Raw genomic sequence first — 14,816 nt, forward strand, 5'->3', positions numbered from 1 at the left:
ATTAGAACATTCCAGACGACACTTCAAATACATAGCTATAAAAATATTCAATTCACTTCCAGTAACAACAAGGAAAATAACGTCACGTCAGTTATTTAGAAAAGAAATCAAGCAATTCATATTACAAGTAGACAACGCGAATGATTTTTTTTACTAAATTGTCTAACGTTATTCTTTATATTCAAATAACGATTAGCCTCCTGCTTGGCATCAGTCGGTAAAGCATGAGACTTTGATATAATCATATAATTAGGTCGTGGTTTTTTAATAGGATTCAGTCTCAAAAAATCTTGATAGGCCTAGGTATGGGCTTCTCCTATAACGCTTGTAATTCAATAAAAAATAAATATATATAAATATGATACTTATACTATAGTGTTGAGGAATAAAAAAATAAATTGCACACCATAAACGTTTCATACATATATTAAACAAATAATGCAAAAAATAAATCGAGGCAAAAAATATATAAAGAGCGATAAAAAATATAATATAAAAGTAGAACAATAATTGAAATCAGTAAAATATCACAGGCTAAACTTTATATTCTAGATTTATGGCACGAATCATTACCATGTGCCTTTATCTTAAAATCATATGCATTCTTTTGCATGTAGCTGCGATATGCGCTTGCTAATACTTGTCGACTTGGACAATTCAATTAAAAATATGTGCTTTAAGATCAGCTTGATAAATTAGCCACTAATAATCCAAATATATATATATATATATATATATATATATATATATATATATATATATATTAAGATCTCTAGTACTTAGTAGATTTCTTTGTATCGAATATATATTTTATCTCAGGGTGCAAGATTCGGCACCTGACGGAATAGGTAGAGCCATTCATCTAGTGAATTAGAGCTATAATAAGCTATCGCAAATTATATTGCAAAAATTAAATATCATATGCATATGTTTTAATAGCCTAGATTTTATACTTCTTTGATTCAATAGAAATTTCTGAAATGTATTGATCTATCTTTTTCCTTTTAATAAAATACCTTTAATACTAATTTTTACTTGTGCAAGTATTACTCTTATTAATTTCTTAATTTATAATAAAAACCCTTTCGGCGAGCTAGCTTTGATCATCAGATTAATTCGAAGCACTAGGGCGCCCATCACTAATTCAATATTTATCACTCACGTGTCGAAAATCTTCTTGTAAGCCGCCGATGTCGATCCAACTCCATGTGGTCCGGGAATATGGTAGCCGGAATCGTCTCTTCCAAGGGGTTATAAATTTATTTAAAAAATGAAAATGACTTCTGCTTTACAACAGCATCACAAAGTCTTTTAAGAAATTTAATAATTTGATTTAACTTTAACTTTTACAAAATTATTAGCAAGGTACTACGCTCTAAAATATTTGGGGTCCTCTTATGGTGGCATTTGGCTGGTGAGTGCTGGTTCTCCTTTCTCAATTTTACAAATCTTATTTCCGACTTTCAAATTAACATAAAATTTGAATATCTTAGTCCTCCGCCATTTAGGTTCAAATAGATCTTACAAAAAATACCAAAATATTACTTAGATTGTACGATTAATAATTTCTTTGCTTTCGAGCCATATCGATAACATAGACTATACAAAGTTTTAACACAAAATCCAGTACATTTATATAAATATATAGAAATATTTTTGAATTGGCCTACAGTTGCCGCCTATTAACTGCCGTTTTACTATTGGTGCATGCAAATTTTATTCGGTATTCATGCGCCTGGTACCTCTTATTTCCTGAATACACTTAATTATTTTTATTTGGTTTATTTGTTATGCTCTTTACATGCTAGCTAATATTCTATACATTAATATTAATTTCATGCTACCTAATAATTAGCCACGTGATCAGGTGTTTTTTCACATTGCACACCGTTTGATTGCAATAGAGCTCTGCCAAGGGGTTTTGGTCAGATTCTACGTTTCTCGATTTGATCGATCTCTAGGTCACCGATCCGTGAATACATGTACCTAACCTCAATCTTCAAAATATTTTATATAATAATCTATTTATTAGCAACAAAATTCCTTCAAATCCTTTTTAGGTTTTTGTACCATTTAGCCAGAACAAGCTGATGCTATCTAATCTTAGTTATTATCTATTTGGCGATATTAGCCAGTTACTTTATTTTCAGACCTATTACTATTTCGGTTAGGGATTTTTATCTACCCAAATTCGATACTTTACAATTGATATAGGTATAAATTGAGTATAATTTACACATTACACGACAAGAACATTGCAACAATTAAAGATTATTGAACTCACAAATCCCGTCCGGTATGCGTGAACAGTAAGACAGTATTAAATTTCAATCACTATCTCTTTCTTCAAAACCGCGTATTCATTTATGGTCTAATTACATCAGCACTTTGAAGAAAAACGAAACATTAACTATGAGTTAAATTGAACTAAACATGAAAATAGAACAGCAACCACTCCGTACATAATTTTAAGTTTTGTGTATGTGTGTGTGTGTGTGCATGTGTGAATGTGTGTGTGCGTGTGAATGTGTGCGAGAATGATTATAATAAAATTGACATATTGATTATTTCAATATAATATCATAATCAATTATTATGTTCTTCATGTTATAATATTCAAATTTGTATATTAATATTAGCCGTCAGGCTCGCTTCGCTCGCCATATCCGTCTAGCCAGGGGGCTCCGCCCCCTGGGCCCCCACTGGATCGTCCAGGAATGAGATAAGCAGGCTCGCTTCGCTCGCCTGCATTTTTCATTTGAGCATTTTTATCATAATTATGTTAGAACAATCCAGTCGGGGTCCAGACTAAAAGTCTGGCTAAACGGATATGGCGAGCGAAGCGAGCCTGACGGCTAGTAATATAATATTCCCAGGATTGAAGTAGCAGTGCCCAATCAATTTTTCCGCGATAAATGCATTCAAATCTTCAACTTGGTGCCAACCCAACAAAGTCAACTCAACTTAATGCCAACCTGACAAAATTATTAATTTAGTTGCCAGTTAACAAATGTTTCGAAGAGGTAAGTAGAGATAATCTAAGATTTTGGACTGACTTTTTTGCTCGAAATCCCCTCCCCCCTCTCCCCCCTCGTCCATCCCTCCTCCCCTTCCCACCGCCTGTAGGGTGGGGGGTGTTCTAAAAATAGATTTCCCCTTCCCCCTACCCAGTGGCGGTGAGGGGGATGAAAAGAGAGAGAGATATATCTTTCTCTCTCTTTCTAAAAATAGATTCCCCCTTCCCCCTGCCCAGTGGAGGTGAGGGGGATGAAAAGAGAGAGATATCTCTCTCTCTCTCTCTCCTTGCCCAGGTGAGGGAAAAAAAAAATTTCCCTTTTAGGAGGAAAAATTCCCTCTCTATAGTGACAGATTGAAGTGAATCCATATTTCTACATCTAATGCTATACTGACAGATTGAGGTGAATGCTAGATGAGGGAAAAAAATCTCTTTGAGAGGGAAAAATTCTCTACTGTCAAATTAAAGTGAATCCATATTTCTACATCTAATGCTATACTGACAGATTGAAGTGAATTGAGAAATTCTCTCCCAGTATAGATGAGGGGGAAAAATTCCCTTGCTGACAGATTAAAGTGAATCCATATTACTCTATACTAGCAAATCCAGAGTGAGGTCAATGACTCTCTCTCTCTCTACATCTAATTGAATTGAGAAATTCTCTCGCATCTAATGCTATAAATCTCTACAATGATCTAAGTTCTTTTACATTTTTTATCTGCAATATCGTACAAGCATTTCCAAAGTTCATCGGAATTTTTAACAACAGATAATGACGAATCATTTGTACAATCATAATGTAGATGTCCGCTGTCTAGAATATTGAGCAGTTCGAAAATCTCAGATAAAATCAAAAAGTGTACATTTTCTGTTTTTGTTAATGGTAAATCAACATCTTGACATCCTGTTGAAAATTTAATATTCTTCGCAATTGAATCAAATTCATTAAATGAAATTGACATCAAGAGACGAGTTAATTTTTTGAATTTTGAAAAACCATAACACTGCATCTCGCAGATGTTTGACATGTCTCGAATGAGGGGGAAAGATATATCTCTCTTTCTAAATTGATGAGATGCACGTGTTATAGGGGCTCGTGTCTGTATAAAAAAGATCACCCCACACGTGTTGTCTGGTCTAGCTCTAAGCAGCAACTAAACTAAAAAACGTGAATGGGATATTGGAATGAAAAATCATTTGAAGGCAGAAAACGTTTATTTACACATTTTGACACAACTATTCATAATTTCATCTTCAATTCTAATTAGCTTATCTATACACAAATTATGAGGACGATAATAACATAGATAGTCTCTTATATCATTTAAATTGACCGTGCTTAGAAAAATGTCTTTCAATTGCTTCGCCAAACCACAAACCTTTACCAGCATAATATTGTCACAAAAAGGGTTCTGTTATAGGCACAAGATTTGATTCATCCTGCACTAATAGTTCTTCTCCAGCAGTGTAATCAATTTTCCCAATGTCTGTAATAAGGTTGTCATTGCACAGATTTTCTGTCAACAGCCACAAACCAAACCGCTCATTGGTAGGCTTTATTTTATTACCACAAAGCTGAGTACAGTTTTTGTCCTCCATTCTCCTCCTTTGTCCTCCTCCTCCTCCTTTGTCCTCCTCCTCCACTCGTTTAGCAGGAAAGAAAAAATGAGAGAGGAATGCGGAGAAGGAGGGAGAACATTTGTGTAATTACACTCAATGTTATGACAAGCTATAATGCACATACATTTCCTAGAATACAAAATCTAAAATTTCTGTCGGATGTTTGGAAAAACTTGGAAGACACTCCCTTCACACAAAATCTAGTTATCATTGCGCATGCGCAGTATCCTTCTCCTTAGCTGTATCCCTATAAATACTCCAGAATAATTGACATTCGCTCAGTTTGATAGTAGCAGCGAAACAGTGAACATGGCTTCTTCCAAAGTGTTTAGTGTGTCTCAGCTTTGTGGTAATAAAATAAAGCCTACCAATGAGCGGTTTGGTTTGTGGCTGTTGACAGAAAATCTGTGCAATGACAACCTTATTACAGACATTGGGAAAATTGATTACACTGCTGGAGAAGAACTATTAGTGCAGGATGAATCAAATCTTGTGCCTATAACAGAACCCTTTTGTGACAATATTATGCTGGTAAAGGTTTGTGGTTTGGAGGACTGTCAAGAACTGGATAAAAGACGTTTTATTCTAAAGAAGGAGATGTGTGGATCATTCAATTTGTACTTGAGAGGAAAATTCTCCAAAATGGTGTCAGCTAAGCATGGAGTTAAAGCAAAGTTACCATACTTATTGGACAGTGGAAGCGATATGTCGAAGAAGATTCTACAACTGCTTGGGGAGGACAACTATAGAGAAGTGCAGCAGAAGTACTACAATCCAGTGGGGATACCATAAAAAGTAGAGCTTGCTGATGTGCCCATTGCTATATTAATGGAGGAGTTACCAACAATATTGGAACAGCTTAGGAAGGAACATTTCTATCTTCTGGACTTGGACATAACACAGGACTTTGCTGGAATATTTAACAAGAGTGGAATGTGTGATTTTCTAACCAAAAATCATTGTTTTTGTTTCCAAGGAGAATATAAAGAAGACTATAATGTAATTGTGAATAATGATGGAACTGTTGGAATTGATTGCTTGACTTGGGTTAATAATAATGTGAGAGTAAAAATTTATAATAAGTTTATTTGTCAAATGACAAGCCCTGGTGTAAATAAGCAGTTAGGTAACCATATTGTAGACTTTATTGCCTGTCCAGATACAAGATTATGTGAAACCTTTACCTCTGACTTGGCTAAAATGCATGGTATTACACGTTTGGAAGCAACAATTTATAACTACAGCATTAGAAATAACTATAGCTCTAGTCAATTTGACCCTATTCAAGATTGCTTGTCACTCTTAAATGACAGTAAGAATTATTTCCAAAATGCTCCTATATTTTCTGTATCCTTAGCTAAAATGTGGACTAAACTGACAAACAATTTAAAGAATAGCTGTTGTTTGGTTTTTAACAATCTCTTACAATATTTTTACTGGGGAAATAGCAATACTAAGAAATTGACTGGAGTACAATTAAATCTGCCTACCAATCCACAACAACGAAATAAAATAATATCCTATGTAATCTCAGCATTTAGCTTTAATCTACTTCCCATTAATTATGTGGAAATTTTCGAGGATACAGTTAACAAGGACAATATTAGTTTTATACAAAAGTGTTATATTAAGAGTGGTGAGACTTATTTCTCCAAGTCAACCACAGTTTTCTCTAGCATATCCAAAGTTGTTGACCTAGATGAGTTGGGTCTTGTAGCAACAGGTAACTTGATACCACAAGTCTCAAGTTAATGAGCAAACATAACCTGTAAGCTTCTCCCATACCCTGTTAAAGAGATACAGCCCTTGTCTCCTATCTCAGTGCTATCAGGCAAGAAGCGTAAGCTAGAACTGGATGGAATTGATCTAAAACGGAGGAAAATTGAGTTTTTAGAGGCTACAGAGAGCATAAAGGAGCAGCACAAACAACTTATAGAATTTGAGGAAGAAATAGAAAATTTGAGAGAGGAACTTGAGCCATATTTTTATTCACATTGGAGGAATTTTGAGCCTAGTGGGGTTTATAATGTGACTGCATTTTCTGTAAATAATAAGGGAAAATTTCCATATGTAGGTGTTTTAGGAGAAAAGGAAGGTTCGAAAAATGTTTACTTTGTAAAGGGCTCGCATAAAAATGTTTTTCTAAATGCATACAATGCAATAGAAGACCTTAAGAAAGTGGGTTATTTTGTAATCCCATACAATGACCAAAAAGAAATAATTTGTCTACCAAGGGAAGAGAAAATTTGTGTAATTACAGTCAATGGTATGTCAAGCTATAATGGTCATACATTTCCTAGAATAGAATCACTTAAGTTTCTGTCAGATGTATGGAAAAACTTAGAAGACACTCCCTTCACACAGACAGAAGTGGAGCAGTATAATAACATCACAATGCTGGAAATTAAAGGGAAAGTAAAAGTAGGACAGTGCAAAAGATTAGAGAATCTACAAGAAAGAACAGAATTAGTCATTATTGCAATAAAAGAAGTGTACAATAGAAACAAGATACAGTATATTTTACAGTTTGATAGCCTAGAAGAATTGTATGTGTCTAACTATTGGTTGGAGGAGGAATTTGAGAGCTCTAACATTGATTTGAATTATAAAATTATAATTAAGCTAGATGTTCTAAAGCATAACCCCAGTAGACATAAGAAAAGAGTTGTATTTTGTATTTAAGTTAAGGTATTGTAAATAGTGGAAAATGTGAGTGCAGAGAAGGTTGTAATCTAATGTGACATCATTCAGGCTAAGAGCAGTGATGGGTGGAACCAAGGTCACGTGATAGTGGGAGGAGGAGTGGGGGTCGCTGAAATTGCATCGCCAAAAGCATAGCAAGGTGATTTCTTACCTATATGAGCATTAACATGCTTTACATGTTAATATGTATGTGTGAATATAGATAAAATAAAATTGAAATATTGTTTCTATAAAAATTGTTTTCAATTCTTACCTGTTGTTGCCATTGTTGATAAGTTCGTAATGAATAGTAGAAACACACAGAAGAAGAAGAAATGCTTCAGCTGCTCTGTTGTGAATGATAATTCAAATAAGGTGAGCACGTCTTTCATAGTTTGTTGTGAGCATGCTCACTAGTCTTTTCTGCTACACACACACACACACACACACATACACAGCCGTGCAGGCAAGCGGTGGCGGCTTCCTGCTCCCTCCTTCTCGTGTTCGCACGTGCTCCTACAGATGTGGGTGGCCCAGCATCATTTCTCCCCTTTTCAAATCGCATTCACCTTTCAGATTTGAAATAATATTCTTATCATTCAAGCAATGTATCATAGCAATATGGATTCACTTCAATCTGTCAGTATAGCATTAGATGTAGAAATATGAATTCATTTCCAACTCGATTGAAAATTAAACCAATTCAAGTTGGTGTACCATAACCTCAGTTAATGTTCAACCATTGAGTTGAAAGGTAATGAAAAATGGTATGTAGGAGAAAAAAGCAGAGTTCGAGGAAACGGGGTAGAGGAATCTTGAGTTCAGCAGCAAGAGTTTTTAAAGGTGTGTCAGGTTTGGCAGGTAATGTGACATCAACTATTTTAAATAAGGTAATTGATAACCTGGGGGAAGAATATCATATTCCGGGATATGAGTATTGCGGACCGGGCACGAAGGTTAATGAAAGGTTAAAGAGAGGTGATCAAGGTATAAATTCGTTAGATAGAGCTTGCAAGATACATGATATAGCCTATACTCAAAATAGCGATAATAAAACTCGGGCGGTAGCCGAAAGAGCTCTAGCAAACGCTGCATGGGACATTTTCAAAAATCCACAAACACCCCTTGCCGAGAAAGCACTTAGCTATCTTGTTACAAACGTTATGAAAGCTAAAGCGGCGTTTGGTGGGTCTTTGAGAAAGAAGAAGAAGAAGAAGAATGAGAGGAGAAGTTATACTAACGAAATTAGACGCAAAGCTATAGCTCAGTTGAAAAAGCATATTGCAGGAAAAGGATATTTTTTTGAAGCCTTTTCCTCAAATAACTAGTGGGGGGAGAGTTCCACCCCTAGCCCCATCATCATATGGAGTGAGTTTATTCCCTCAAGTTAAGAAACGTAGAACAACAAAGAAGAGTAGGAAGAAGAAGAAGAAGAAGAAGGCATGAATATTTAAGGAGAATTGAGTAATTATGATTTGATTGATTGGTCGAAATTATTACAGATTCAGCTAAGAGGCATATATATGCTAGATGCATTACCCAAAAAAATTCTAAAAAACGAGAATGCCATTGTGAATTTAGCAAGGGAAAGCGAGGATGGGACACATTGGGTAGCATATAAGAAAGTTCGTTCTAATGTTTGGTATTTTGATCCAATTGGAAATTTACAACCTCCATACGAATTGGACAAATATTGGAAAAAAGAAAATGGAGTAAATATATTTTATAATGTAGAGCATATGCAACCATTAAATAGCGATTTTTGTGGTCATCTTACATTATTGTTTCTTGCAAATCAGTTGTAATTAAGTGTTTGTGGTGAACACACAAGATGGTGGTTATTACATTACAATCTAACACAAGTGATCTCTATGAACATTTACAAGAAATTATAGAATTGGATAAAAATTGTGAATGGGAAATTGGATTGATTAATTTTTCCAGTTACAATAGTATTGCAAACATTAACAAAGGAACAAATTCCAGCTTCAAATATGGTGATAGATTAATCGAGTTGGATACTGGTGCATATGAAGTTGAGGATATTATAAAATCTTTAAAGAATAAATTGAATATTGATGGCAAGAAGAATAAACTTATTATACGTGCAAACGTAAATACTATGAAGATTGAAATTCATTCTGATAAACCCATTGATTTAACACGTTCTGATTCGATTGCTAAGATACTTGGTTTTGATAATGTTGTTTTGCACCCAAATAAATGGCATTATTCCAAACATTTGGTTAACATAACAAGCGTTGAGTGTAATTTAGTTTGCGGTAGTTACTCTGAGGGAAAACAAAAACATATAATCTACGAATTTTTACCAAAGGTTCCTAGCGGTTATTCAATAAACGAAGTACCATCACCGATTATTTATGTACCTTTGAATACGCATTGAATTCAAACTATTAATGTAAAGGTAACGGACCAGAACGGATCGTTTATTGATTTCCGCGGAGATACAATTACAATTAGGTTGCACATACGTGAAAAGTAATGGGTTATCTTATTTTCAACCCACGTTCGAATAAGACCAATCAAGTCATTAGAGAAAGGAACGCGATAGCGACAACACCTAAAAACAAACGTGCTTTGTTGGCTAAAAGCGCGAGAATATTAGAAAAGTTGGGTTTTATAGTTAATTGGCGAAATGTCAGGAGGTCCTGCAGCAATTAGTGAAATTCTGGATGTGGAGACAGACCTTCAGTTTTATAATGATATTACTAAATTCCAATTTCACACTCATACAGTTTATTCGGGACAGGAAATAAAAAACTCTGACGATGCACGTATTGGCATAAATTCTTTAGATGTCTATTCTTTACCTTGTAAATCATTTATATTGATTGAGGGAACAGTTAGCTGTACAAAACCGGGAACAGACCCAGTCGATGCACCAGTTGCAGCAGACTATAAATTAAGCAGTAACGTAATCAGTAACCTTTTTGACGAAATACGATATGAATTAGCAGGTCAGCAAATTTCTAAATCAAGATTGATTGGATTAACATCCACAATTAAAGCTATATTGGTGAAAAATACTCTCGATAAAAACACATATCACTTGGCTGGTTTTGACAGAGCAGGATATGAGCTAACGGATAATACATTCACTTTCTGTGTTCCGCTGAAATTAATCCTCCCGTTTTTTGAAGATTTTCAAAGAATAATTTTAAATTTGAAACAGGAACTCGTCTTATTGAGGTCACCGACAGATCTAAATTGTGTTGAGTCTCAAAGTGGAACAAGCGTTAGTGTGAAAATTACAAAACTGCAATGGAGAATGCCCTACATAACTTTAGAAGATCATGTAAGACTGAAATTTTTGAGACTGCTTGATGCTGACACTCCACTGAAATTAGGTTTCCGCCATTGGGAAATTTGTGAATTACCAAATTTGCAAAATTCACTTAACCATTCTTGGGCAGTTCGTACCACATCGAGTTTTGATAGTCCAAAATACGTTATAATTGCATTTCAAACTGATTGTAAGAATAAAATTAAAAAATCAATATCTAATTTCGATAGCTGCAGTATTTACAATGTTAAAGTATATTTGAACAGTGAGTATTATCCATATGAAAATCTGCTAGGTAAGAAGGAAGTTTTATCCCGGATGTTCCTGGATTTCGCGCCCTTGTATTATAATCATTCAATCAATAGCGAACTCGGAACAGAAATCGATTTTAAAACGTTTTGTGAATCAACACCGCTGATTGTTGTAGATTGTTCACACCAACTAAGTCATTTGAAATCATCGACAGATGTTCGTATTGAAATGGAATTTAAAAGTGCAGTACCTGCAAATACTTCCACCTATTGCATTTCAATTAGCGATCGTGTGATGGAATACACACCTCTCACGAGCATGGTGAAAGAAGTTCAGTAATTTTATTGATAGAGCGCACCCCCTATATAAGGTGTGCATTCTGCTCAATTTAGTTCATTATCAGTTTCACCTTTGAACAGACAACATGTCCTATTCTTTGTGTTCTGATATTTTGGACAAGCCACAAACTCGCTCTATTGGTATTCAGTGCGATCTTGATAGTTTCTATTATGAAGCAAGGTGCAGTACTCCAAAGCCGCTGGAGGTGGAGGAGGAGGAGAAACGAGAAGAGGAGGGGAGAGACGAAGGATTCAACGAGGTCGCCGAAGAGAAAGAAGTGGACAAGGAAGCGAGTGCAAAACTTGCTACGGTTGATCTTCACTGGTTTAAACAAGATTGTAATCAAATTATTGTGAAAGAACTTGCCATAATTGATCAGTTTAATAATTATATTGTGTTCCATTTCAAATCACCATTTGCAAAGACAGAATTGAGTGCAAAATTGTATAACGATGTAACATGGTTAGAACGTCACTATCATAAAATAAAATGGGAAGATGGAGATTTAGAATACAGTGAGTCATTAATACGTGATTACCTTGCAGCTTATGAGAAAATTTTCACAAAAGGAACTGAGAAAGCAAAGTTTTTAAGAAGATTGCATAGCAACGTTCAATGTATACCAGAGGATTTTCCAAAACCTGATTTCAGCTTTTTCACTAGTTCATGGTGTTATGCTGCGTGCAACATTCATAAAAATAGACCACATTCTTGCTGTGCTTTATTCTCTGCCCAACATTATAATTCTTTGTTGTTTAAAAATATGTATCAAACAAATAATTTCTTGTGCGAAAACAATCGAATGCAAAGTATGAAAATGGCTCCGATGTACACGAATTCACAGAAAAGAAACTTTGCTCGTTATGGATTCTTCTACAACGGAAAGGATCTACAATGTGTTTATTGCCTGCATGCATTGAGACTGCATAAAGCATGTACATGTTGTCTATCGTCAATTAATGAAGAAAGACCACTTAATTACTCTATAATAGTTCCTGCATATACTTAGTTTTCTTCATTCGCTCAACAACATGGATCCGAGAAAGTGGTTGGCTGCTGACAACGAATTGGAAGTGAGGTTAAAAAACTGTATTGATTGGTACGATGAGTGTGAAAGTGCAATTAGGAAATCAACTCCTGAAAATTATAGTTTGGCAAAGCAATTGAAAGACATTTTTCTAAGCACGGTTAATTTAAATGATATAAGAGACTATCTATGTTATTATGGTCCTCATAATTTGTGTATAGATAAGCTAATTAGAATTGAAGATGAAATTATGAATAGTTGTGTCGAAATGTGTAAATAAACGTTTTCTGCCTTCAAATGATTTTTCATTCCAATATCCCATTCACGTTTTTTAGTTTAGTTGCTGCTTAGAGCTAGACCAGACAACACGTGTGGGGTGATCTTTTTTATACAGACACGAGCCGTCTCGTGCATCTCATCAATTTAGAAAGAGAGATTAACCCCCTCATTCGAGACACGTCAAACATCTGCGAGATGCAGTGTTATGGTTTTTCAAAATTCAAAAAATTAACTCGTCTCTTGATGTCAATTTCATTTAATGAATTTGATTCAATTGCGAAGAATATTAAATTTTCAACAGGATGTCAAGATGTTGATTTACCATTAACAAAAACAGAAAATGTACACTTTTTGATTTTATCTGAGATTTTCGAACTGCTCAATATTCTAGACAGCGGACATCTACATTATGATTGTACAAATGATTCGACATTATCTGTTGTTAAAAATTCCGATGAACTTTGGAAATGCTTGTACGATATTGCAGATAAAAAATGTAGAAGAACTTAGATCATTGTAGAGATTTATAGCATTAGATGCGAGAGAATTTCTCAATTCAATTAGATGTAGAGAGAGAGAGAGTCATTGACCTCACTCTGGATTTGCTAGTATAGAGTAATATGGATTCACTTTAATCTGTCAGCAAGGGAATTTTTCCCCCTCATCTATACTGGGAGAGAATTTCTCAATTCACTTCAATCTGTCAGTATAGCATTAGATGTAGAAATATGGATTCACTTTAATTTGACAGTAGAGAATTTTTCCCTCTCAAAGAGATTTTTTTCCCTCATCTAGCATTCACCTCAATCCGTCAGTATAGCATTAGATGTAGAAATATGGATTCACTTCAATCTGTCACTATAGAGAGGGAATTTTTCCTCCTAAAAGGGAAATTTTTTTTCCCTCACCTGGGGAAGGGGAAGGGGAGAGAGAGAGATATCTCTCTCTTTTCATCCCCCTCACCTCCACTGGGCAGGGGGAAGGGGAAATCTATTTTTAGAAAGAGAGAGAAAGATATATCTCTCTCTCTTTTCATCCCCCTCACCTCCACTGGGCAGGGGGAAGGGGAAATCTATTTTTAGAAAGAGAGAGAAAGATATATCTCTCTCTCTTTTCATCCCCCTCACCTCCACTGGGCAGGGGGAAGGGGAAATCTATTTTTAGAAAGAGAGAGAAAGATATATCTCTCTCTCTCTTTTCATCCCCCTCACCACCACTGGGCAGGGGGAAGGGGAAATCTATTTTTAGAACACCCCCACCCAACAGGCGGGGGGAAGGGGAGGAGGGATGGACGAGGGGTGAGAGGGGGGAGGGGATTTCGAGCAAAAAAGTCAGTCCAAAATCTTAGATTATCTCTACTGAGGTACTCTATCAAGATTATAGTTCTATAGTAACATATGATATGGAAATTTCAATTATAATTAGGAGATTGGGAGAAGAAGAATATACATGCTAAAAGACGAACTTTAAACCCTTAAAAACAGCCCTTAGAGTTAAAATATTGCCAAAAGATTTCTTAGTGCGCCTCTAAAGGGCCAACTGAACATACCTACCAAATTTGAACGTTTTTGGTCCGGTAGATTTTTAGTTATGCGAGTGAGTGAGTGAGTGAGTCAGTCAGTCAGTCAGTCAGTCAGTCAGTCAGTGAGTGAGTGCTATTTCGCTTTTATATATATAGATTTTATTATATATATTCAAGTGTCCCCACACAGGGTAGCCTATAGGAGACACATTATAAATTAGGAAACAATATTGTATTATTGCTTTTTGGAATGTATTTGAATGTTTATTTTTTTGAATAGAGAATTTGAATGAAGAATTATGCTGTGGATGGATCCATATTCTCTATTGAGTCATATTGAATCTAATTATTTTCAGGAGTATTTAAAAAAATGGGGCTTCAAACATAATTATCTTCGAATTGTGAATGAAGGTATTGGTATGGTACCCATCAAGACGCTCTATTACAGAAAGCAAGATATGGATTTAAAATACATAAGAGTACCAGGGGGTAATTCAGTGCGATTCAAGGATGTCATGTATATCAACGATAACTGGAAACAAGGGTTTTTCAGCAAGTATCACAAAATTCTCCATTTACTCACATTCAATTTTAATAATGTTAATCGATAATACTAACAACAGCTAAAAGAAAAGCCAGGAGGAATTCTGACAGGATCTATAGTGAGGTCCACGTTGTGTAATGTTTGTGTTTGATTAGCAATGGTTTTGCTATCCTTGTCTATCATTCAACAAAGCCAATAGAGCTATCTCTCTCTCGCTTTGCTTTGTTGCCA

At 35.2% G+C, this 14,816-nt stretch overlaps 1 protein-coding gene and 1 long non-coding RNA gene across 3 annotated transcripts in view; one reads left to right on the forward strand and one right to left on the reverse strand.

Moving 5' to 3' along the window:
* Nucleotides 1–14,816, forward strand: part of LOC111059816 — a 380,452-nt gene that overhangs the window by 93,543 nt on the left and 272,093 nt on the right. For both annotated transcript variants that reach the window (XM_039435597.1, XM_039435598.1), the window contains one exon: nt 14,398–14,593. In XM_039435597.1, coding sequence (XP_039291531.1) covers nt 14,398–14,593 — 196 coding nt within the window. The remainder of the gene's footprint in view (nt 1–14,397; nt 14,594–14,816) is intronic.
* Nucleotides 3,196–12,831, reverse strand: LOC120353071. The gene is made up of 3 exons (XR_005572170.1): nt 12,682–12,831; nt 11,921–11,923; nt 3,196–3,215 (listed from the first exon to the last, which is right to left on the reverse strand). It is a non-coding gene; the product is annotated as an uncharacterized LOC120353071 (long non-coding RNA).

The sequence above is a fragment of the Nilaparvata lugens genome, chromosome 9 (assembly GCF_014356525.2).
Source record: "Nilaparvata lugens isolate BPH chromosome 9, ASM1435652v1, whole genome shotgun sequence".
Classification (NCBI taxonomy): Eukaryota; Metazoa; Arthropoda; class Insecta; order Hemiptera; family Delphacidae; genus Nilaparvata; species Nilaparvata lugens.